We start from the raw sequence: 23,420 nt of genomic DNA on the forward strand, positions 1-23,420 counted from the left end.
ACCCAAAACTATACCCTAAAACCAAATCTTAGACTCTAAACCCAAACCAAAAACCCTAAACCCAAACCGTAGACCCTAAACCCAAACTCTAGATCGTAACCTAAACCGTAGACCCTAAACCCAAACCATAGACCGTAACCAAACCATGAACTCTAAATCCAAACTTTAATTCTTAATCTTAAATTTCAAAAGAACAACATCAATATTAATCTAAATATTTAGGGTATAGGATTTGGGTTTTGTATTTACGTTTTGGGTTTAGAGTCTAGGATTTGGGTTTAGGGTTTAGGTTTGGGTTTAGAGTTAAGGTTTTTGGGTTTAGGGTATAAGATTTGGGTTTAGGGTATAAGATTTGAGTTCAGAGTATAGAGTTTGGGTTTATAATTTAGAATTAGGGTTTAGAATTTGAATTTAGGGTATAGAGTTTGAGTTTATAGATTAGATAGTGACATTAGCATTATTAAAATTGACACTATTTTTTTTTTTAATTATTTTGGTTTTTTAAAAAATTATTTAATATTTTTTTATCATTAATCTAGTTGGCACTTTGGTTGGTTATTAGGGAGGTGGTGAATTTAAATGTTCACCATAGGGGGTGAACCCAAGTCTTGTCCTATTTAATTTTAGTTCTTTTCTTTTGCAGATTGTATTTTTATTTGTCTTTTGGTAGTAATTTAAATTCTATTGAAGTTTTATTTTAAGAAGATAAATATACATAATCTACTGATTATTAACTCATTTTAAATATGAAAATATCTTTTAATTTATTTTTATATATTTTCCATTTATAAAATTTATGTTATTTTTACTCATGGCAAACATGAAAATTGCATATAAAGCGTAGTTAGTTTAAAATGTTAACCCATTCTATATTGTAAAGTGAATGTTATTATAAAATCTTGAGGAGTGTTACACATACCAAAGATACATAGAAAGAGTGAGTAAAATAGGCATTGATACTGACCACATGACTACTATCAAGGTGAAAAATCAGAGGAAATCATTAGGTGAGAGAGATTAGGTGGTAGAAGAGTAGTATAGTGTCTTCTTAATTTGGTATAGAATATTTTGTTTTGGTATTTACCTAATTAACGAAGCTATATACGATGCAAATAATCTAATTTTTTCTTTTCAAACAAAACCCCTAAAAAGGTTTGGCTCTTCTGGGCACAACAAGTCCGTCACATTTGTAAGAATTGGGGGGGGGGGGATTTCTCGGTGATTCTTAATCGGTTTTCAGATCCAAAGTCAAGAATGAACTCCAATCTGCTCCCCGGAGTTGATTCCTTACCCGATGGATTCGTTGATGGAGCTACAGCAGGTGATGTCTCGATCAAGAAAACAGAGAAGCGCAGGACTTTTCCCGTTCCTTTGTGTGAAGAAGAAACGGATGGTAACGAAGACGGCGACCTTAATGACCTCCTCTCGAGCAAGCTCAGCTTAGACTTAGAGCAGAAAGAATCATCATCTCAAACATGTGAGGGAGAGATTGTGAAAAAACTCAAAATATCTTTACGGTACTTGTTTGTAATTGTAACCTTAACGTTGCGTCTTTGCTTTTCTTGAGTTTAGCATCCTCTAACAAGGAAACAGAATCTACTCAAGATAACGCTTCTTCCAAACCCGAAGAACAGGTTTGTATGTTCTCATTGTTGCTTTGGGAAGAATGTATTGTGTTTCTGATTACTGGGATTAAGCAGGAGGAGGCAAAGCTTAAGACTTCAAAGAACATGTTCAAATCCGAACAGGATTTTCTCGAATTCATGATCAAGTATCAGCAGGTCCTTTCTGAAAGAGATTCTGGTAAATAGGAGGAAATCAGTTTTTTTGTGTATTTTTCTGTGCTCTGAGAACCAGAAAGTCATATTGTTTTTTTTTTTTTTCTACTCTTCTTCTTTGTTGTAGCTATTACTGTCCGTGACAAGCTTGAGTCACTTTGTAGAGAGTTACAACGCCAAAACAAGTTGCTGATGGTTTGTTCTTTTCCTTCTTCTACTTGCTTTTGCCGTAGAGACTAACTGTTTTGGTTTGTAAATTGGGTGTTCCTTTGTACAACAGGAAGAATGCAAGAGGGTGTCTACTGAGGGACAGACTTTAAGATCAGATCTGTCCACAAAGTTCCAGGAAGCAATAAAGGTAATTGAAAACATTTTTTATCTGCTTCAAATATAAAGTTTTGCCATTCATATTTGCAGTTCTAAATAGGGAAAAAGCATTGTGTAAATTCTCCTCTTTTTTTTCTTTCCAAAGCCCTAATGCATATCCTTCTTGATCCTTTTTATAGTATCTCCATCAATCTTCTGTGTTATTATATATATACGTGGAGATTTTACTGATATACCTATTTTTATCATTGGAAATTAATGGAACTTGCACATATAAAGGTGGAAAAAGGGTCCATATTAGTTTCACGTAGATGGATGCCCTGAAACAGACAATGAATCTTCGCTTCTATGGTTTTGCAACGTTAGAGAGTTAGAAGAAATCAGAATCTTTTGTTATACTCTTTACTCTACCTATTCACTTTGGTTAATAGGATGTGAACATTAAGTTGGACAAGCAGAAGGATGAAAGCCTCTCACAACTAAAAGAAAATGAAATGTAAGCCCCTAAACGTAGAGGCCCTTATCATTTGATTTAAGTAAAAGTCATTATGAAGATATTCTTACATAGCTATCATATTTAGAGGCCCTTATCAATTTCAATGGCTTTGTTTCTTAATGTCCAGGTTGAGAACGCAGTTTAAGCACCTGGCTGATCAATATATGCTTTCAGAACAACAACATGATCAAAAAGTATATATTTGAAGCATCATATAGCCAACATTATTTACTTTAAACTGTGATGTATAGTAGCATCTCATCTCTGAATGAACAGTTAAAACAGAAAACACTGGAGCTACAGATTTCTGAACTAAAAATCAAACAGCACGAGGAGAATCTCATCCATGAACAATCACGGATTAAAGTTTACGCAGATCAAGTCTCTCAGATGTTAGCAACCGAGAAGAACTTGCGGCTGCAGCTAACATCTGATGGTGAGAAGTTCCAGCACTTCCAGGTCTGCTCTCGTCTCCCTTTTCCACGCTTCTTAAAACAATTCAATATGATAACATGTATGCAAAATATTCATTGACAAATAATGCTGCAGGATGCATTGGTGAAGAGCAACGAGGTGTTTGAAACATTCAAACAAGAATTCAAACTAGAAATCGACAAGGTAAGCATGTCTTCAATGTTCTTTGAAAACATGTGCATCGCTGTCTGCTGTGATTTTATCCTATCTCTCTTTTGATGTGTGCTGAGTAGATGTCAAAAGAAATCAAAGAACTGAGGAAAGAAAACGCATTCTTTAAGGGCAAAACCGAGAGATCGGATTTTACTCTCACAAAACTAGTTGAAGAGGTAAAAAAAATGAAACTGGTTATTTTTGAAGGTTTAACAACCAGTAAACATATAACGCTTTTGGTTCAACATTTGAACAGCGTGAGAAATCGAAGAAGCTTTTAGAGAAGACAAAGAACCAGAAAGATAAGCTTGAATCGCTTTGCAGATCCCTTCAAGCAGAAAGAAGGCAAAAAGAATCTAACAGTAGCGAATCTGCAGCTGCTCAAGCTTGAAGCTATAAGATTTTTTTTTTTTGTGTGTGGGAGTTTAAATTAATTAGCAATTCATATCAAAAACTACAGTTCACTTGATAAGGATTATTTTTGAAAACCCTCTCAGGCACATCACCCAATAATCGGCTACCTTTCAGACATTTATTAATCACCGCACAACTACTTTTGCCAGAAGTTTTCTGAAGGCCTTTCTTGATTCCTTCTGAAGGCCTTTCTTGATTCCTCCTCGTTCTGAGCTTTATCTATGAGGTATCTTGACTTTTAGGGTCTTCTTTCTCAGTTGTCAACTTTACTTGAATATTTTGGGATCATGTTTTCGCCAAGAAAGGCACCACATCCACACCAATCACCAAAAGGAAAACCTTAGAATCAATAGAGGCTCGCTTCAAGGAACTAGAACTAAGAACATGTCCATTAATTGATGGATTTTTACATAAGGTTTTCATGATTTTCAAATAAGAATTATAAAATAGTAGTGAAAAAGTGAATAGGGGTTCTCAAGTGATAAACTTTGAGAAATTCATGAGAATCCCTTAATTTCACTTGGGTTCTCAAGTGATAAACTTTGAGAAACTCATGAGAATCCCTTCATTTCACTTGTCAATTTTTAATTGATTGTATTTTCTAAAAATTTAGAAGTTCAATGATTTAATTAATAACTTTTGATATATTATTAGAATTTTTTGTTTAAAAAATTTATTAGAATTTTCATGGATAGTGATGCTCTAAGAAAAAAAAAGTTATGCGATCTTGCAACCCTCAGCAGGAAAATACTTTGTTGAGCATAAAACATCATTGAAAACATTACTTCTAATAAAGATATTGTTCCACTTCAGGTCAATGCAAATACATATGGTATGTAGGATTATATCATGTTCTTAGATGCCAATGATGAAGCAAAAAAATTTATATAAGAGATTTGGCAGTTGAATGTTAATACACCTTGGGAAGCCAGTAGACTAAAGATCCAAAGATGCACTTAAATATCTTAGGCAAATCCTTAAGGAAAAAGTCCAACCATTCTTGGATGATTTAATTACAACATCAATTAACCTTTATCCCAGTTAGAGTCATTACATATAATGTGCTTATAACACATGAGACACTTCGTTAGCTCAAACTCTTTAGAGCGACTCATAGATGTTATATGTAGATCTGGGTATTTTAATCTGAACCCAAAAACCAGAAGCGGAACCGATCTTAAAATACTCGAACTGAAACCGAAACGAAAATTTATAAGTATCTACTGGGTCCAAAATTTTTCTACCTAAAAAAATCAGAACTAAAAAAAACCGATATGAATAGATGCGGACCCGAAAAGAATCGAATCGAATAAATCCGACCTGATAAGAACCGATTTATACCCGACTTTAAAATATGTATATCCAAAACTATGTTTTTGTGTTCTATTTTATATTTATATTTTATGCTTTAGTTAAAATATATTTTTATTAACAGTTTTTGTTATTAATTTTGTAATATTTTTAAGTAGTACGAAGTTTTAAATGTAGAATCTAGAGTTAAAATTTTTTTTTTAATTATTAATAGTTTATTTTAAATTATTTTCTGAAATTTTAGATATATATTATAAAATTTTGAATAAATTAGATGTTTCATTTCTTTTTTTACCACATTATGATTTCTGGGAACACAAGAAGTTTCTAGACCTACCTACGTATGTATTATGTATATGATTATAAAAATCAAGAAATATTTCTATTCGATTTCATATCTGATATCATCTCAATGTGTGGTTAGAAAAAAAAGGAAATCATCTCAATGTATATGATTATTATCTATTTTATTATATCTCAACTGGATTTATGGATCGTAAAATCAAGAACACCACACAGCATTAACAACAACGATGAAGAACAAGGATTCATCAAGTTCCATCAAGAATCAGCAATGTAAGAAGAAACCAACCACTCTTACTTCTACTCTTCTCCTCACCACCTCTCTGCTCCTCCTTCGTCTCTCCCAAAACAAAACCATCCTCATCACCACCACCACCACCTCCCACTCCGATCACCACCACCGTCACAGACACGATTCATGTCTCGGCCGGTACATATACATCCATAATCTACCTTCTCGATTCAACACCGGCATTTTGCAAGATTGCAAGTCGATTACAAGACCAAAGGACAAGATCAGCATGTGTAAGTACCTCGAAAACTCGGGCTACGGACCACTGATTGGTGATGATGTCTCCATCGATTTTCATTCTCGGGTCTCCCTGAGCTGGTACGCGACTAATCAGTTCATGCTTGAAGTGATTTTCCATGATAAGATGAAGAGATATGTAAAATAGAATAGAATATGATAATATTATTGTGTTGTGTTTGATAAGAGAATACAAGATACATATATAGTGCTAACATTAATATAATGTTGACACTAGATAATGTTAACTTTCCTAAACACGTAATGGAAATATGCTAAAAATATATTGAGGTTGACTTGCTCTTCAAGTCTTTCCTTTTAGTTTTCAGGGTCTTCATGGGTTTCACGGGCTTCACAATCTTGGTCCGTAAGATACACATCTTCCGGTCCGACATATCTCTAATACTCCCCCGCACGACAAACGTGGGATGCAACACGCAAATCTGTAACCACAAAGCAGACCACGTATGTCGTGGATACTATATCGAGGAAAACAAATCAGTAGATTCCTTCGGGAATGAACTTCAACTTAGACAAGGAGGATGAAAACTTCAGCTCTTCTTTGGTCTTGACAATGGGAATACATCCCGTGGGCGCAACTGCAGCTCCAAAAACGATCGTCCTATAACCTGGACAGTCCATACATTGGACTAAAAAATTGACCTAAAACTTGAACGTTCTACTAGAACTCCCCCGTAATGGTTAAACTATAACCCATAATATTCCAAACTATGGAATAACAAACATCTTAAGAAATTCTAAACTATAGAAAATCTTAGATTAAAAAAAAAAAAAAAAACCCATGTGAAAACCACAATCCCTTAACAGTACTAAAACTCTCAATCATTCTTTTCCACTCACCCGATCAAAACAATAAATATTAAAGGAAAGAACTTTAAACAAAATCCCTTGTAACGTACTAAAACAAAACCCTAATACTTTTATTAAGAGTAACTAAAAAAAAACGTGAGAGATCTTGACATATATTTTGACGTCTTCATCTGGATCATCGTCACTGGTATCTTCTTGATCATCGTCAACACCACCGATGATCATAGTTATCAAATCTTAAAACTTGCGGAAGCTTTAATTTTGATCCCTAAAAATCGACTGCTCTGATACCATGTAAAATAGAATAGAATATGATAATATTATTGTGTTGTGTTTGATAAGAGAATACAAGATACATATATAGTGCTAACATTAACATAATGTTGACACTAGATAATGTTAACTTTCCTAAACACGTAATGGAAATATGCTAAAAATATATTGAGGTTGACTTGCTCTTCAAGTCTTTCCTTTTAGTTTTCAGGGTCTTCATGGGTTTCACGGGTTTCACAATCTTGGTCCGTAAGATACACATCTTCCGGTCCGACATATCTCTAATAAGATACGAGTGCTTGACGAGAAACTCGTCGTTGGCTTCTGCTTTTTACATACCTAACTACGCTGGTCTTGATTACCGGCGGAATCGGCGGCGGTGTAACGTTGCTGAAAGAGACGCCGCCGGGAAGGAAATGTTCAAATGGCTCACAAAACAACCTGAGTGGAAAGGTACGCACGCGTGCTTTCAAATGGCTCACAAAACAACCACAACTTTTGATCCTCAATGTTTTTGATCAAATGTTTTTATTATTTGCAATTTGATCAAAAAAGGATCCTCGATGTTTTTATTATTTGCAATTATCGCTTGTTAGTTTTGATTTGGTTAGTCACTTAGTTGCCAACAACTTTGCTTCTATTCTATCCCTCTCTACCGAGTACCGACACAACTTACTTTTCAAAGGGGGAATGTTCAAATAACCTTTTGAAGTACTCTTTTGTTTTTGTTTCTTTTTTGTTCAAAGAAGTACTCTTTTGCTATCAGCAGAAAGAAATATAAAATCACAAAAATGAAGCTACACAAAATGGAAAACAAATCTATAAAAAAACAAAATAGAAAAATATGTTCTTTTGTAAAAATGGAAATGAAGATTCAACCTATTAAATATTAGTTTCCAAAAAGTATAAGTAATTTATTTTGTTTTTAGCAATGTTTCGTAACCCAAATATATCTTATTAAAACAGAAACATTACATTTTCTTCTATGTGGATTTTTAAGTTGGACCTTATGTAATTAATGTTATATTAATCTACTTATTATGAGACATGCCTTTTTATAAATAATTAATATCAATCATTACCATAGTTTTTCACTTCTTACCTTATTATTATATCCATTACGCATGTTTCCTTATATTACATATAGTTTACTATAAGCTAGATATATCCACTAGCATATTATACTATAAGATAGATTATTAATAATACATCTACTAACATATAATACTATATGACAGATTACTAATAATATAATATATTATATGTATTCATTAACTTGCATCTATCAATATTAGCAATACTACGAAGACGACTAACTCTATACTTTGAACCTATAAACCATGATATACTAATTTATAATAAAAATGATATTATTGTTTCAAATTAGTTTTTATAAAAATTATTTATAGCAGCAATTTGTTATATAAGATAAATTTAATCAAAGACCCAAATCTTTTTTTTCCTGTTCAGAAAAAAGAGACCTACGAATATATATCATTAAGTTAGCCAAAAATATTCCGAATAAATAGTAAATCTCACCAACCCAAAAAAATGAATTAAAATATTATGTTTGAAATTTAGCTCACTGGGTTGGGTATAAATCTGTTCATTTCAGGTATAAGTTCTTCGAGTTCTTCGAGTTCTCAACATTTGGATCTAAGTAGATATTTGATTTTTTTTGTCCGGGTCGATTTTTTTTTGGTTCCGGATCATTTTAACTTTTTTATATTATAAATCTTAAATAATATACAACGTGTATATAAAATATGTGAATCGAAATATAAACCCGCGCAGGCGCGCGGGTCATGATCTAGTTAAATATTAATTTTGTACACCTTGGTTGATTGATAGGATTTTCTGCTTAGTATCTATATATAATTATACTTATTAACTTTCTAATATCTTAAAATAGTTGCCATAGAAGAAAAATAAAACATTAGTTTTTAGTCCTCTCAGTCAGGTCTCTTCTTTGTTTGTTGATAATAATTAATGTATTTTTGTAAAAAAAGTAAGGGAAAATCGCATAAAGTTGACCTTGAAGTTTTTTCACTAACACTTTTAACTTTTAAAGTGACATTTGTATTATAGAAAACCTCCAAATTAAAAAGTTGACCGGTTCAGCAGGTAATTTTCAAAAATAATTATTTAATTAATAAAATAAATCACAAAATAAAAAATAAAAATGAATAAAAATCGAAACTTTTAACAAAATTCACAAAAATGAAAAACTAATAAAAAAATAAAAAAATTTAGAAAATTATTTAATTATCCAAAATTTTAACAAAATAAAAATAATTAAAATTTTAATAATAAATAAGATTAAATTTAAATAGAGAAGAACTAAATAAAAAGTTAATTTAAAAAAAATCAAAATTCAAAATAGTTAGTTTTAATTATAATATTTTTTCAAAAAATATATAATATCATCGTGGACAATAACAATTAAAATATATCAGTAGTGACAATGATGGTTTCTGATTTTTATTTATGAGTTTTTATTAAATTTTAAGATTTTTGTTTAATTTTCTGATTTTTTATATTTTGTTTATTTTACTAATTAAATAATATTTTAATAAGTAAAATAATAAAAAATTAAATAAAAATCAAAAAATTAAACAAAAATCGTAAAATTTGATAAAAACTCATAAATTAAATAAAAATAGAAAATTAGAAAGGAATTATCAGAAAATTAAATAATATTTAAAAAAATAAAATTCAAAAATAAATGAGATCAAATTAAAAACAGAAAATAAAAAATTCATATATTTCAAAAAAATGAAAATTCAAAAGTTTGAAAAAGATTATCTGTCATTTTCAAGGATGATGTTGGAAACTATCATTGGAGATATGGTCATTATTAATGGTTATGTGAAAAACCATCATCGTCACTAGTGAATTTTGAATTTTAAATTTTCTATTGTCCATTTCTAAAAAAAAATGTGAACTTTTTATTTAGTTCTTCTCTATTTAAATTTAATCTTATTTATTATTAATTTTAGTTATTTTTTCCATTTGTGAAAAAAATGGGGGTTGTGTAGTACCACCCCTGCTAAAAAAGTTTAGAATGTTTTACCCCAAATGAAATTAAAGAAAAACTGAATTAATTTTTATTAATATTTTATAAAATTATTTAATTTTAAAATATTTATTTAATTTTCTAAAATTTTAATTTATTTTATTTTTTATTTTTGTAACTTTATTAAAAGTGTTAATTTTTATTTATTTTTTGGATTTTTACTTATTTATTTTGTTTATTTTATTAATTAAATAATTATTTTTGAAAAATTACCTGCTGAACCGGTCGACTTTTTGATTTGGATGTTTTTTATGATATAAATGTCACTTTGAAGGTTAAAAGTGTTAGTGAAAAAACTTCAGGGTTTAATGTGTTAGTAAGTGACACTTTAAGGGTTTTTTATGCGATTTTCCCAAAAAAGTAATAATTTAAATGTTGTCGTCCAATTTTTTTATTTTTAACATACTCCAAAATTATTAGTTTAAGTTAAAACTAGATCTCGACCCGCACAACCGTACATGTGATTATTTTCATTTTTATACATTAACTATCTAGTTTCCATTAGTGATATAATTTTAATATTTACCAAATTATTAATAGTTTTATAGCATTTTCAAATATAACAATTTATAGCTTGCATGCAGTAATTTATTTATTTTTGTTTCAAATGGTGTTTGTTTTCGGTTATATATATGCATTAGAAAAAATTAATATATGCATTAAACAACATATTAAATATCATATTGTATTATATTTATTTTCAGTTTTGACCCGCCGATTTTTAAAACCAAATTTTCTATTAACAATATTTTTTTACATTTATTCATTTCAGATAGTATATTATTATATATACAAAAAGTGTAAGATATGTCAATTCTATACATGTATTATATAGTTTTCGAATGTTAAATTGTTATGTCATCATATTATATTTTATATTTATGAAATTGTTTGTACAAATTTATCAATTTAATATAATGGTATCATATTTAGTTCAATATAATAGTTTCATTTAATATGAATTATTATTATTATAAAATAGATAAAAAGATAATTTTTTCATTTTTTCACTTTATAAATGATAATTGAATATATATTAATGCATGATAATAGTTCATTGCTAATTACGAAATTAGTTGAAATATTTACATAAACTTTTTTGAAATTAGATATTGTTATTATATTTTTCAACAGATTTGTTAAAAATTATATATATATATATATTTAAATAAAAAGATATCATGATAAAATATTTTGTATTATTAACTTTAATAAAATACATGTTAATTTATATACATTTACTATATAGTTTTCTAATGTTAACTCATGTTACCTAGTTTTCTAATATATTGTGATTAACGAAGTTAAAAAATTCTATATATATTATTAACTTTAATAAAATATAAAAATTTAAAGGATAGTCCAAAATATAAAATAAAACATGAAAGAGTTCATTACTTTTATTTTAATAGATAAGATAGACTATAATTAGAAATTTTAAGAAAATAATATACAAATTTTATTTTTATTTTATAATAAAATCTTAACTAACATTAATTTATAATAATATTAGACTATTAATCACGAAATTAATCAATGCTTAATTTTATAAAAATATTTAAATTTTTTGATAAGATTTTGTTAAATTTTTTTGTCAGCAGATTTTTATAATTAGAAAATAAGACAATTTTATAGGTGAAGTTGTTATATATGTCATTTATTTAAGATGTGATATTTTAATGATAAAATAATGCTAATTAGAATGTTTTCTCAAGAATGGTCCATTTATAAAAATATCACACATGAAGAGAAGTTGTGACTTGTATTTTAATATAATAGATTCTGGTATGTCAGGTTCAGGCAAAGACCATTTCCTCATAATCGGTAGGATATCACGAGATTTCCGGCGAAACTCCGACAACGGCTCAGTCCGGGGAACCAACTTAATGCTATTACCAGAGTCAGAAAACCTAACTTTCCTCACAATAGAACGAAGTCCAACGAGCCACAACGAGTTCGCAATTCCTTATCCAACCTACTTTCATCCCAATTCAACTGTCGAGATACGCCGATGGCAAGACAAGATCAAGCTCACAAACCGAACAATACTCTTCTCATTCGCCGGAGCTCGAAGACCGATCAGAAGCCAGAACGGTTTGGTTCGCAATCAAGTTATACAACAATGTAAAAGTTCTTCCAAGACTTGTACGCTTCTTGACTGCGACGTTAAAGCCAACGCCTGCTACGATCCGATGAGTCTGATGAAGCTTTTCGAGAGCTCGGTCTTCTGCTTACAACCGCCGGGTGATTCGTTAACCAGAAGATCGATATTTGATTCTATCTTAGCTGGTTGTATTCCGGTTTTTTTTAACCAAGGAAGTGCATACAATCAATATGTTTGGCACTTACCTGGCAACAATGGAGATTATTCGGTTTATATACCGGTTAAAGAGCTGATAACCGGAGGAAAGAAGAAAATTGAAGAGATATTATGCAGAATACCGAATGAAAGAGTGATTGGTATGAGAGAAAACATAATAAGACTGGTTCCAAAAATTGTATACACTAAACCAAACTGATACAAACCGGATGGAGAGACTCTTGAAGATGCTTTTGATGTTGCTGTAGAGGGAGTGATCAAGAGAATAGAAGAAAAAGGGAGAGAAACTCAAGAGTAATTAGACCCAAAATGATGACATTCCTACGTTTGTTTTTTTTGTATTTAGATATTCAATTATCTTGGAGAATGTTTTCACCTAAATTTAAAATAGGTAAGAATATTTACATTTTTACCAATTTTAAATTGATTAAAATACTATGTGACAAAGGAAATTCCACGAAAAATTTTAATGCTAAAACAAAACAGTTGTTACTTTATTATTACTTCGTAATCTCTCCGTATTTCTTTGAGAATATAAGTTTGAGAAATATCCGAAAATACCATTAAAAATCATTGTCATAAATATAGATTATAAGGATTAAATTGACCAAAATGTTTCATTAAAAAATAAATAAATACACATTTATACCTCATATAATAACTAATCTACATATTATGATTTAGAATTAAGGGATATGAATTTGAGATCGATGTTTAAAATTTTATAAAACTAAAAAATAAATATTAAAAGTTTGAAATGAAAATTTTTAAAATAGTTTCAAAAAGTATTTTTGAATTTCAGAAAAAAATATTTGAAAAGAAAAATTCAAAAAAGAAATTCAAAAAAATTTTTATAAAAATGTTCGAATTTAAAAACATATAATCTAAAACTATAATTTTTTTTTGTTTTTCTTTATTTTTATTTATTTATTATATGAAATATTTTGGTCATTTCTTTTCTATGGTCTTTTTGTGATAAAAGTTTGAAAATAGTCTATTTTGGAGAATCGTTTAATTTTAATTTATTGAATAAAAACAATTAACTAAAATAAAAATAATTAATTAAGAATGTATATGGTCATCATATTCGTATGCTCCAAAATTTAATATAACCTTTTAGGTCGTCTATCACCTTTATAAAAACATCAACTAGCCCTGCGACTTCGGGTTTCCGAAACCGAACCGAACCGAACCGTCGGTTTTCGGTTAACCAAAGTTTTAAAAAAAAATTCCGAAATAAACCGAATGAAATTTCGGTTCGGTTCGGTTCGGTTATCGGTTTTTTTCGGTTTTCAAATTTATTTCCGAAAATAACCGATTTTAAAAAATTTCGGTTAATTTTGGTATAGTTTTTCCAAAATATTCGGGTATTTTCGGTTAAAGTCGGTTATTTCGGATAGTTTCGGTTATTTTTGGGTTATTCGGTTATTTTCGGTTCGGTTTTTCGGTTATTTTCGGTTATTATCGGTTATTTTCGGTTATTTCCGGTTTTTACAATTTTTATTTTTATTTTTAAAAATCGAAAACCGAACCGAACCGAACCGATAACCGAATTAATTTTCAAACCCATACCGAATTGAACCGAATTGAAAACCGAACCGAACCGAAAACCGAAAAAAACCGGTTCGGTCCGGTTCGGCCCATTCGGTTCGGACAAAAATCGCAGGCCTAACATCAACCATGGAATAATATAAAGAAAAGGGAAAAAGTATAATCCGAGAATGTCAACCATTGATCAGATGATCGATGGTAAACAAATCGTACGGCTCCAGTGATTTGGTGAGAAGAGACCTACTAATCGTACGGCTCTTATGAAATGATGAAGAAGAGATAGACCTACTCTAATTGAATTCCTCTTGTGCTGGCTCTGTTGTTGTTACAAAGCCAAAAAAAAAAGCCAAGCTTCGAGTCGTCTTCTTCTTATTCTCTCTCTTTGAATCAGCCGCCTCCGATCGCATTTCGCAGGCGCCAAGGTAATCAATTCTGTCTATCTACTCCGTTTCCCGGATTATGATTAGATCTGAGAAGAGTGCTAATTGTTTTGGCAGTTAACAAGGAAAATGTGGGGAATCTTGGGGCGAAGAGCCGTCGTCGTCGATGGAGGTTTCTCTGCTTCGGTAAGAGCTTTTACTCATCTGTTCATCACCGATACGATTTGAGGGTTTATTCTGAAAATAGGAGGTTTTTGAACAGTGTCTCAGAAGTAGGATGCGATCCGGGTTGGTTTCAGCAAGGAGCTACGCTGCCGGTTCTAAAGAGGTAGTTGTCTCTTTTATCGATTTTAGGATTATTGGAGCTGTTGATTTCTCTACTAAGCTGCTTGATTGATAATCACCTCATATACTTTCCATTTGGATGATGGAGTGAGCAATAGTCATCAAAACAGACAGAAATGTTGAGATAGAACCACTGTTAATGACTCTTTGCTTTTATCTCCTGGTGTTTTTCCATTTAAAATGGGGTTTTTTTAGAGGACTCACAGTCTCAGTAACATTATAGAGTCCAACATATGTTGTGAGAGCCCATAGTTTTTTAGTTATGATAGGACATGAGTGACAATGTAAAACAAAGATAATATTCCAAAATGCGGTAAAGATCACTTACATTTTTCCTGTGCAAATACCTTTTTTAGATGACAGTCAGAGATGCCCTCAATTCTGCAATCGATGAGGAAATGTCTGCAGATCCTAAAGTTTTTGTTATGGGTGAAGAGGTTAGTTGCTGCTGACATTAAATATGGCATTTATAGTCAGATTATATTGATGTTTCATGTTGTATCTTTTTTTTTTTTTTTGGTAGGTTGGACAATATCAAGGTGCCTACAAGGTTAGAATTACAAGATATAACCATTACAGGAATTTCTAGTTTGCCCATTATCTTATTACTTGAGGTTTCTCACAGATTACTAAAGGCCTTTTGGAGAAATATGGTCCTGAGAGAGTTTATGATACCCCTATTACCGAGGTTTGGATTTATTTTATTATTTTCTTGTTCAAATCCTTATATGTCCATGTTACTAGACTCTGAAGTTTTCTGATAGTCATCTTTGTTTATCATGTTTTAGGCTGGATTTACCGGAATTGGAGTTGGTGCCGCCTATGCTGGCTTAAAGCCTGTTGTAGAATTTATGACGTTTAACTTTTCTATGCAGGTTAGTGTTTATTTTCCTTACAATCTTACCTCTTTCCTTGACTTGATTAGGCATCATTGTTGCGTTATGGGATGATGCACTGTGGTGCAAATATGTATCCAGGCATCAATGACACTGAAGAGCACAGTCATTCTTTTTGTTTATCTCTATATATATCCTGACATCTATAATTGCAATTTGTTTCAGGCAATTGATCATATCATAAATTCTGCTGCAAAGTCAAATTACATGTCTGCTGGACAGATAAATGTACCCATCGTCTTTAGAGGACCCAATGGTGCTGCTGCTGGTGTTGGTGCTCAGCATTCTCAGGTAAACGCTAACGAAAAGTCTATACAACAAACCTTCTCCTTCACAAATCAAAATCGTTGCTTTTCATTCTTTCAAACATTACCTTTAGCTTCTGTTAAAACTGATAATCAAATAGGATCAAGGAACTGGCTTGGGTTTAACTCGGATATAATTTTCCCTAAATGAATTAGGCATTTGAATGATTGATTAAGATCAAGGTTCTTAGGACAGGATTTGCAACTGTATTGCTTAAGTCTGGTAATGATCCCATGGAACTATGACTTTGTGTCTCAGAGAATGGCCTAAAAAATTTTACACTGTGTGGCAAACATGATTAATATATGCATTTAGGGTTTATCGCTGTCGTTGTAGTTGTACTATACATAGTTTAAATAACATGGGAGTCTGTACAAGGATCCATTAATAATATTGCTTACGACTACTTTTGACATTGTATCTGTTGTATTTATGGATGATAAATAGAGGTGTTGTATTCTACATTTTGTAGTGCTATGCAGCATGGTACGCCTCAGTTCCTGGTTTGAAAGTTCTCGCTCCATATTCAGCGGAAGATGCTCGTGGTCTTCTTAAAGCTGCCATTAGAGACCCTGACCCTGTTGTCTTCCTTGAAAACGAGTTACTGTGAGTAGTATATACCTAATTTGAGATTTGGTCATGTAGTTCACTTAGGTAAAAGCACTCAGTCACATATCATTCACCCTTATGCTATGCAGATATGGTGAATCATTTCCAATTTCAGAAGAAGCACTTGATTCAAGTTTCTGTCTTCCCATAGGAAAAGCCAAGGTACTTTCACTCTACATTACCGCCTTCTTTTTACATCTAGTAAGTTAGATGCTTTAATATTGTATTGGGGGCCTATAACAGATTGAACGAGAAGGAAAGGATGTAACAATAACAACTTTCTCGAAGATGGTCGGTTTTGCCCTCAAGGTTTGTCATTTCAGTAACCAAATATACCTCTTAGATGCTTTCTTAAAAAAAAAAAAAATTGGTGGCTTATCATTGTTCTGTCTCTGAATTAATTTAATGTGCATGGTTCCAGGCAGCTGAGAAGCTCGCAGAAGAGGGAATAAGTGCTGAGGTATGAAAGAGTTTTATGTCTTGTGATTCTGCTTAAACTTTTGATACGTAAGTGTTAAAAAAAGTTTCTGTTGAATAAAATGATTAGGTAATAAATCTGCGGTCAATCCGTCCGCTAGACAGAGCAACGATCAACGCGTCAGTGAGAAAAACAAGTAGATTGGTAACGGTTGAAGAAGGTTTTCCACAGCACGGAGTCTGTGCAGAAATCTGGTTAAGCTTCATTTCCCCTTGACTAAAAAAAATAAACGATCTTGTTTTTGGTTTAGTACTGATTTATGTTTTATGTTTTACGGAACAGTGCGTCGGTAGTGGAGGAGAGCTTTTCATACTTGGATGCACCGGTGGAGAGGATAGCAGGAGCTGATGTTCCAATGCCTTACGCAGCTAACCTAGAGAGATTGGCTCTTCCTCAGGTGGAGGATATCGTTCGAGCAGCAAAGAGAGCTTGTTTCAGATCCAAATAAACACAATGATCATCGTTCCTCTCAAACCAACCACACCCCAACACATTCCTTCTTTGAGAAAAAGAAAAATAAGAAAAGAGGAGAAAATGACGTCTCTTTTGCCTACGTGATTTTTATTTGATCTTTTCCTTCTATATAATTCTCGTCAATCCTTCCGGCGGTCTTCTTTTTGTCCTTCCCAAATTGAAAAAATATTGAATATTTTGGGTTAATTGATAAATTGATCGAGAAAGCTAGTAAATGGCTTTTCTCTGTGGAATGTTGTGCACACAAAAGAAGCCCCACCAAGTAGTGAGGTTTTAATGTACGGTGTACACCCAATCTACTCTACTTAAAGAAAATAACTCTTATTATAAAATAAAGTTAGTATTTAGTAGGTGTTTTTTCACACTAAATGCAGAAATAAAAAATTGAAAATTTAAGTTATATTTAAAGTTAGGTTTTTCTTTTTCAAATTACATGAGATCTATGTTTCAAATTCCAGAGACATTTTTGGTATTATCGGTAGTTTTTCTAATGATTGTAATGTCATAATAAATTAGTTTTAAAAAAAAAATCCGATCCAAATAGAAACAGAGATCTTATATACTCTGTTTCCTCGCTGCCTTCACACTCCTCCTGCTGCCCTGGAGAGAGTTGAAACTCAATGGTTCCAAACCAAAACAGATCCCCGCCCCTATTTCTCGCCCTTCCGTCGAAGAAACTCCTCCACCACATCTCTAGGATCAAGAACCTTCAAACAATGTGAATCTACGAGCGTGGACTAAGGAAAGACCTGAGGACACATTACCGGATCCGGTTTTCAAAAATCCAGACCGTTGAAGCCCAAAAAGCCTTGGAGACACATGGCGACCACCACAACACCCAAGACGTCCCAGATCTGTTCCACGGAGAAACTTAGAGAAGGATAGGAGAGCATGCATGAAGGTCAGGGAAAAGGAAAAGAATAAAAATGGCGTCAGAGATAGACCAGACGGGGGAGAAGCGAGAACAAAGTCACTTTTTGGTGTCTGTAAGGAGTAGAGAGAGAATGGAGTAGACAATCAGTAGTAATTCAGTTTAGCACAGAAAATTGATAAGGCGAAAGTAACTAAACCATATATATATATATAAAACATTCTCCATTAATACTGATTGTTATTCATTACAACAACACATGCATGATGCATCTCAAATCACATTACTGTGTCACCTTATTACACTTTTTGCCAAAGCAATGTCATCATATTACAGAAACACACAATATGTTTACATATTTATACGACAGATGAAATTTGAGGGGTTGGTACGAGAGAGCTGCTATTTCCGTTACAAGTTAATTTCTCCGATGAGATTTTATCACCGTACGCCACCAATGCATTAAGATCAGCGTCCGTAATCCTCTGGAAGAAATTAACAAATCAAAACAATCAACTGCGTGTGTAAGTAAGCTCCTTAAATTAAGTCGTATGTAACCCTATTAATATGTCATATATGTCTGCATGAAAAGAGTAACATAAAAACCGAAACCTTTTTCTGCTTGGTTAACTCCCTGAATCGTGAGAAAATGTCGTTGAATTTCTCATCACTGATTTCATATCCTAACTGAGAATAGATAATCAACGCATAAGTATATAGTAATTATTTTCAAAAACTTAACATTAATCTCTTATTTGATATTTGAATGTGATCAACTGATCACTATATAACTAACCTTTCTTAACCGATCTTTCACAGCATGGCGTCCACTGCATGCACATTGCCATTGTTGTCTATATAAGTTCAACAAAAGGCCGGTAGTGTTGGTTATATAAAGCTAAGAATGATAGTTACCTAAGCTTTCCAAGAACAATGCCGAAATCTTGAGATTTTTCGACCCCAATGTCTTCTGGTGAGAAGATTTCATATGTACTCGGATATTTCAACATTCCATCCTGCAAAATATTTTAACAATATTCCTCGTATAGCAAATCAATCTAATATGTATAATATAATAGTCATTTATTAAAAATATGGAACCTGGTGAATGCCGCTTTCATGAACAAAACAATTGGCGCCAACAATAGGTTTATGTGGTTGAACATACAAACCGGTATACTCTTGAACCTGCTCAACACCACTTTATATATTACTCAATTATTATAACAAAGGGTCAAAAAATAATTAGCATCATTGTATAATTTTATAATATTGTTAATATATTAAAATTTACCATCTTGCTAGTAGCCATGATATGGCGTGTGTCTATTCTTGTGTAAACACCATCCATCACATACGCTCCACGACATTTCAAAGCCAGCACAACCTACATACCAAAGAAATATTCATGGTGATGATTGTGATGATGATTATTGTGGTAATAAGTATGCAACCTCTTCAAGCGAAGCATTCCCACTTCTTTCACCTATTCCGTTGATCGTTACTTCGACTTGTCTTGCTCCCGCACACACACCCTAAAATAGGCTTATACGTTTGTCATCTTGAGAATATATATTTTGTCCAGCGATGTCTTAATTTAATTAACACAAAAGAGTTAATTACGTACGGAGATTGTGTTGGCGGTAGCAAGACCAAGGTCGTTGTGACAATGAAGGCTGAAGACAACATCATCAATTCCAGGAGTGTTTGCTTTGAGATAGGCCACCATTTCTCCAAATTCTTGAGGGATGTTGTTCCCTACGGTGTCCGCGAGGGTCACCGTCGTTACGCCTTCTTTTATTGCTTCTCCCATAATATTGCATAGAAAATCCTTCTCCGATCTGAATCACACACACTAGTTAGTATTTTGGTTAAGTCAACAGCTAAAAACGTTTTCGATTAGGATTTATATTTGTTAGAAAATATATGAATATTTCATTTTTAATTATATGAATATTCTTGTAAAATATACATGCAAATGTAAGCATATAAGATTACTAGTATCTTAAAATCTATATTTGATATGATTGGGTATATATGCAAGCACTATTTAATTCTGTATAAGTCAACAGCTAAAACGTTGTTACATTATATATGACCTAGATTAAGTATCCCTGGCATTCAATTTAATTCTGCGTTTGCTTGCATGCAAAAGTTTGGTTTCAAAAAAGTGGTTATTTAATTTTAAAAATTATATAAATGTTCTTGCAAATTATAAATGCAAAGGTAAACATAAGATTAACAGTAAAGAGTTTGTACCGTAAAACCAACCGAACCAAACAAATAATATTGAGATATTAGAAAGGTTTTTAGATATGAACCTGCCGCCATCTTCGCAACCAAATTGGATGTCACTAAAGCCTATTCTTTTAGCGAATCTAATACTACTTTTGGCCATCTCGATGACTTCTTCTTTAGTCTTTTTCAACTTATATTTCATGTGAATGTCACTTGTACATATAAATAGGAATATCCTCGGCCGCTTAGCATACTTCAACGCCTCCCAAGCGGCCTCGATATCTTCATGTTTGCATCGTGCGATGACGCATATTACCGGGACGTAACCTGTTTCCTCGTCCACCTAAGCAAATAACAACATAGTTTGTTTACTCTGTATGTAGGCATTATTTATTTCAATCTTTGGAAAAATTATTTCATTATATTTATGAGAAGTCACAAATCAAGGATAAAGGTTAACTATATACATGGGGACTCAGCGTAGCAGTAGGCCATGTGCCATAAATAATAAAAAAAATGACACCCTTAAACTATATGACTACTATTTTCCTAAAATTTTGTAATGTTTCTCAAATAATATATAAGTGATCTAAAAATTTCTTATAAATGAAAAAACAAACTTACTGCATCAAATATTTTTATTAGTTTTAAATATCTTGTTGGAACTATTTTTTTTAGCAATGTATTCATATGCTAAAAATAGATTTAGTGTGAATGAGAAATGGAGGTCTAATGTGTGTGATTTGAGAAACTTATATAAAGTTACAAATATACACATTAGATATTTGGATTTGGGTTTTGATTTGTTAGTTGGACTTCATGTTCATTAACTTAATCTTATAAACCAAATATATGTGATCTTTTATATTGATAAAATATAAAAAATAAATCCATTTAAAGTATATTATTTTGTTTGCATGAGTCAAATAGTAATAATTATACTCTTTAATTTCTTGGTCAAAATGTGAAATGAATTCACATAATAATGACAAGAAATAAAGACTCCATTAGTGCATCATGGGAGGTTTCATTTTATGTTAAAAAATGAAACTTGTGCTTCTCATTGTTTTCTATATAAAGCCTCATGGCAATGTAGAAAAACATATCTAACACCAAAAGAAAAACCACATTCTCCTATATTGAATAGTCATGTTAGTATTTTTATTTCTTGAGTCTGAGAGTGCAACACAAAACTAGGGTCGATAGATTCTGTTTTTCGGTAATGGTAAACAGAAACAATGCTGCAGTTGTATCCTGGGAATCTGAGCGCTATGCAACCGTCACACTACGGGGCGTTTAAAGATTTAAGGAAAGAGATTAACCATCTCGACTCTGCAATTTTTTTCTTCATTCGTTTGTTTCGGTATTGTATTTTTGATTTTTGTTCTTATTATTTTTATAAATATCAGTTGTCTCTATCGTAGTGAAATAAGGTTCTTACATATCTCACATATGATTTTGCAACGGAATGATCAGAGGTGAAACGGATGGAACAGAGAAAAAATTCAGGAGAGGCCGAGGAAAGATACAACTGCCTAGGGTCGTTGTAGAAGGAGAAGAAGCCACCACGAGAGGTTAGGTAAAAGAAGATACGGTGGGAGGAGTTGAGGAGATAACGGGTGGCGACGGTGGTGAAGGAGAAGATGGGTGGTGATGAAACAACTGTAGTGTTGGTGGCGGTGGTACAAGTGAGAGAAACAAAATGATACATAGTCTGATATATCTCTATTATATATGCCATAAAACATTAAAAATATTCATCTTCTCCAATTATTTTTGGTTACTTGCAACGACGAAAAACAATAAGTTGTATTGAATTTTGTAGTTGGTACCATTGGTGGAAGAGAAGAAGAGATGGTGGGAGGAGACGAGAAGACGGATGACAACGGTCGGTGGAAGAGAAGACGGTGGCGATGGTGATACCGTTGTTGTAGATGGAGATAACTAAGGCGAAGTGACATGAGATAGAGTTGAAGAAGTTGTGAATAATACAACTCATGAAGTGGTGCAGATAGTACAATTGAGTTGATGGAGAAAGGTGAAGAATGGAAAAAAAGTTGCGCATGTGGATTTTGAAGAACAAGAAAAAGAAATAATACATATTATACACCTAATACTCTAGCTAGTACTTTTATATGGTTAGTTTCTTAATTATAGATTTCTTATGGTTATGTCACCCAATTTCTCTTAAGTTAAAGCGATAATGGCATTTCAAAAAAAAAAAATTAAAGAGATAACTAATTAACCTCGTTACCAACGTTCTTGGCGATGGTTTTAACAGCTTCTAACTCTTCGTCAGAAGACGCCGGAAAACCGACATCCATGACGTCTACTCGTAGTTTAGCGAGTTGCCTAGCTATCTCTAACTTCTGAAGTGGAGTAAGAGCTCCACCGGGAGATTGTTCGCCATCACGGAGCGTGGTGTCAAATGTTCTCACATAATTCTTGTCGGGGAGCTTGTTCGGTATGTACTCTGGCCACCGTCCCATGATGGGTTTGAGGTCACTACTACTAGTTTCCGCCTTTTGGGACACATAGGAGCAACATGAGACGAACATGGTTGGCTTAGTCTGCGGACAACGTAGGTGGAGAGAGGGCAGGGAAGATCCAGTGGGTGAAACTGACCGGACAACCCCCGTGGAACCGGTGGTGGAGATCATAATGGAGTATGTCAGAAGTGAAGAAGCCATTATAACGGAGTAGGAAAGAACAAGAGAAAGAGAGATGTTACTCGGATTTGAAGAAGCGATAGTGAGGAGAACAGTTTTGTGATGAGATAGAGAACATGTATATTTATAGGTGAAAAATATAATTAAATTTATATGACAAAAAACATTTGATTTCGTGGAGTACTTGATGGCCTAATTAAACTTTCCATTATTTTAGCTTTAAATACGGTTTGAAATTAGCCTTGTTATCATTAGTTTATCATCCATCTCTACTCCTTTTGGCGTTTTGCGTTTAACAAATGATAGGTATATGATAAA

General features: G+C 32.3%; 3 protein-coding genes and 1 pseudogene across 4 annotated transcripts; 3 read left to right on the top strand and 1 right to left on the bottom strand.

Annotated features, from left to right (window-relative positions):
- The first annotated feature begins 1,115 nt into the window (after window positions 1-1,115).
- Window positions 1,116-3,724, top strand: LOC108839773 (uncharacterized). The gene is made up of 11 exons (XM_018612547.2): window positions 1,116-1,477; window positions 1,573-1,634; window positions 1,701-1,803; window positions 1,906-1,973; window positions 2,059-2,136; window positions 2,537-2,601; window positions 2,729-2,795; window positions 2,878-3,060; window positions 3,151-3,219; window positions 3,309-3,404; window positions 3,485-3,724. Exons 1-11 carry the CDS (start codon window positions 1,255-1,257, stop codon window positions 3,617-3,619), a joined length of 1,149 nt encoding a protein of 382 aa, XP_018468049.2. The 5' UTR covers window positions 1,116-1,254; the 3' UTR covers window positions 3,620-3,724.
- Window positions 3,725-5,362: 1,638 nt separating this feature from the next.
- On the top strand, window positions 5,363-12,735 carry LOC108837783 (probable xyloglucan galactosyltransferase GT15; annotated as a pseudogene).
- A 1,363-nt stretch (window positions 12,736-14,098) lies between these two features.
- LOC108821740 (pyruvate dehydrogenase E1 component subunit beta-1, mitochondrial) lies at window positions 14,099-17,576 on the top strand. Its single transcript, XM_056997418.1, has 14 exons — window positions 14,099-14,258; window positions 14,334-14,402; window positions 14,479-14,544; window positions 14,918-14,998; window positions 15,085-15,111; window positions 15,187-15,249; window positions 15,350-15,436; window positions 15,623-15,748; window positions 16,236-16,369; window positions 16,462-16,534; window positions 16,616-16,681; window positions 16,794-16,832; window positions 16,920-17,044; window positions 17,133-17,576. Exons 2-14 carry the CDS (start codon window positions 14,346-14,348, stop codon window positions 17,296-17,298), a joined length of 1,110 nt encoding a protein of 369 aa, XP_056853398.1. The 5' UTR covers window positions 14,099-14,258; window positions 14,334-14,345; the 3' UTR covers window positions 17,299-17,576.
- An 828-nt stretch (window positions 17,577-18,404) lies between these two features.
- On the bottom strand, window positions 18,405-23,213 carry LOC108828349 (methylthioalkylmalate synthase 1, chloroplastic). Of its 2 annotated transcripts, none has more exons than XM_018602024.2 (10): window positions 22,680-23,213; window positions 20,517-20,776; window positions 19,823-20,036; window positions 19,650-19,730; window positions 19,490-19,582; window positions 19,297-19,383; window positions 19,111-19,211; window positions 18,992-19,025; window positions 18,808-18,882; window positions 18,405-18,680 (listed from the first exon to the last, which is right to left on the bottom strand). In XM_018602024.2, exons 1-10 carry the CDS (start codon window positions 23,121-23,123, stop codon window positions 18,555-18,557), a joined length of 1,515 nt encoding a protein of 504 aa, XP_018457526.1. In that variant the 5' UTR covers window positions 23,124-23,213; the 3' UTR covers window positions 18,405-18,554. The 2 variants fall into 2 exon arrangements, with proteins under 2 accessions (XP_018457526.1, XP_018457517.1); XM_018602015.1 differs by lacking the exon at window positions 22,680-23,213 and adding an exon at window positions 21,884-22,237.
- Between the last annotated feature and the right edge of the window lie 207 nt (window positions 23,214-23,420).

This window comes from Raphanus sativus, chromosome 2, assembly GCF_000801105.2.
Source record: "Raphanus sativus cultivar WK10039 chromosome 2, ASM80110v3, whole genome shotgun sequence".
Lineage (NCBI taxonomy): Eukaryota > Viridiplantae > Streptophyta > Magnoliopsida > Brassicales > Brassicaceae > Raphanus > Raphanus sativus.

What these genes read in the sequence shown, in the direction of transcription:
- LOC108839773 (XM_018612547.2), top strand. Translation starts at nt 1,255, where the DNA reads ATGAACTCCAATCTGCTCCCCGGAGTTGATTCCTTACCCGATGGATTC. An exon ending in CTTCCAAACCCGAAGAACAG is followed by an intron (nt 1,635 to 1,700) that starts GTTTGTATGTTC and finishes GGGATTAAGCAG; the next exon opens with GAGGAGGCAAAGCTTAAGAC. An exon ending in AGAAGTTCCAGCACTTCCAG is followed by an intron (nt 3,061 to 3,150) that starts GTCTGCTCTCGT and finishes ATAATGCTGCAG; the next exon opens with GATGCATTGGTGAAGAGCAA.
- LOC108821740 (XM_056997418.1), top strand. Translation starts at nt 14,346, where the DNA reads ATGTGGGGAATCTTGGGGCGAAGAGCCGTCGTCGTCGATGGAGGTTTC. An exon ending in TTCCCATAGGAAAAGCCAAG is followed by an intron (nt 16,535 to 16,615) that starts GTACTTTCACTC and finishes GGCCTATAACAG; the next exon opens with ATTGAACGAGAAGGAAAGGA. An exon ending in AAGAGGGAATAAGTGCTGAG is followed by an intron (nt 16,833 to 16,919) that starts GTATGAAAGAGT and finishes TAAAATGATTAG; the next exon opens with GTAATAAATCTGCGGTCAAT.
- LOC108828349 (XM_018602024.2), bottom strand. Translation starts at nt 23,123, where the DNA reads ATGGCTTCTTCACTTCTGACATACTCCATTATGATCTCCACCACCGGT. An exon ending in CCAAGAACGTTGGTAACGAG is followed by an intron (nt 20,777 to 22,679) that starts GTTAATTAGTTA and finishes TTATTTGCTTAG; the next exon opens with GTGGACGAGGAAACAGGTTA. An exon ending in GGAATGCTTCGCTTGAAGAG is followed by an intron (nt 19,583 to 19,649) that starts GTTGCATACTTA and finishes TTTGGTATGTAG; the next exon opens with GTTGTGCTGGCTTTGAAATG.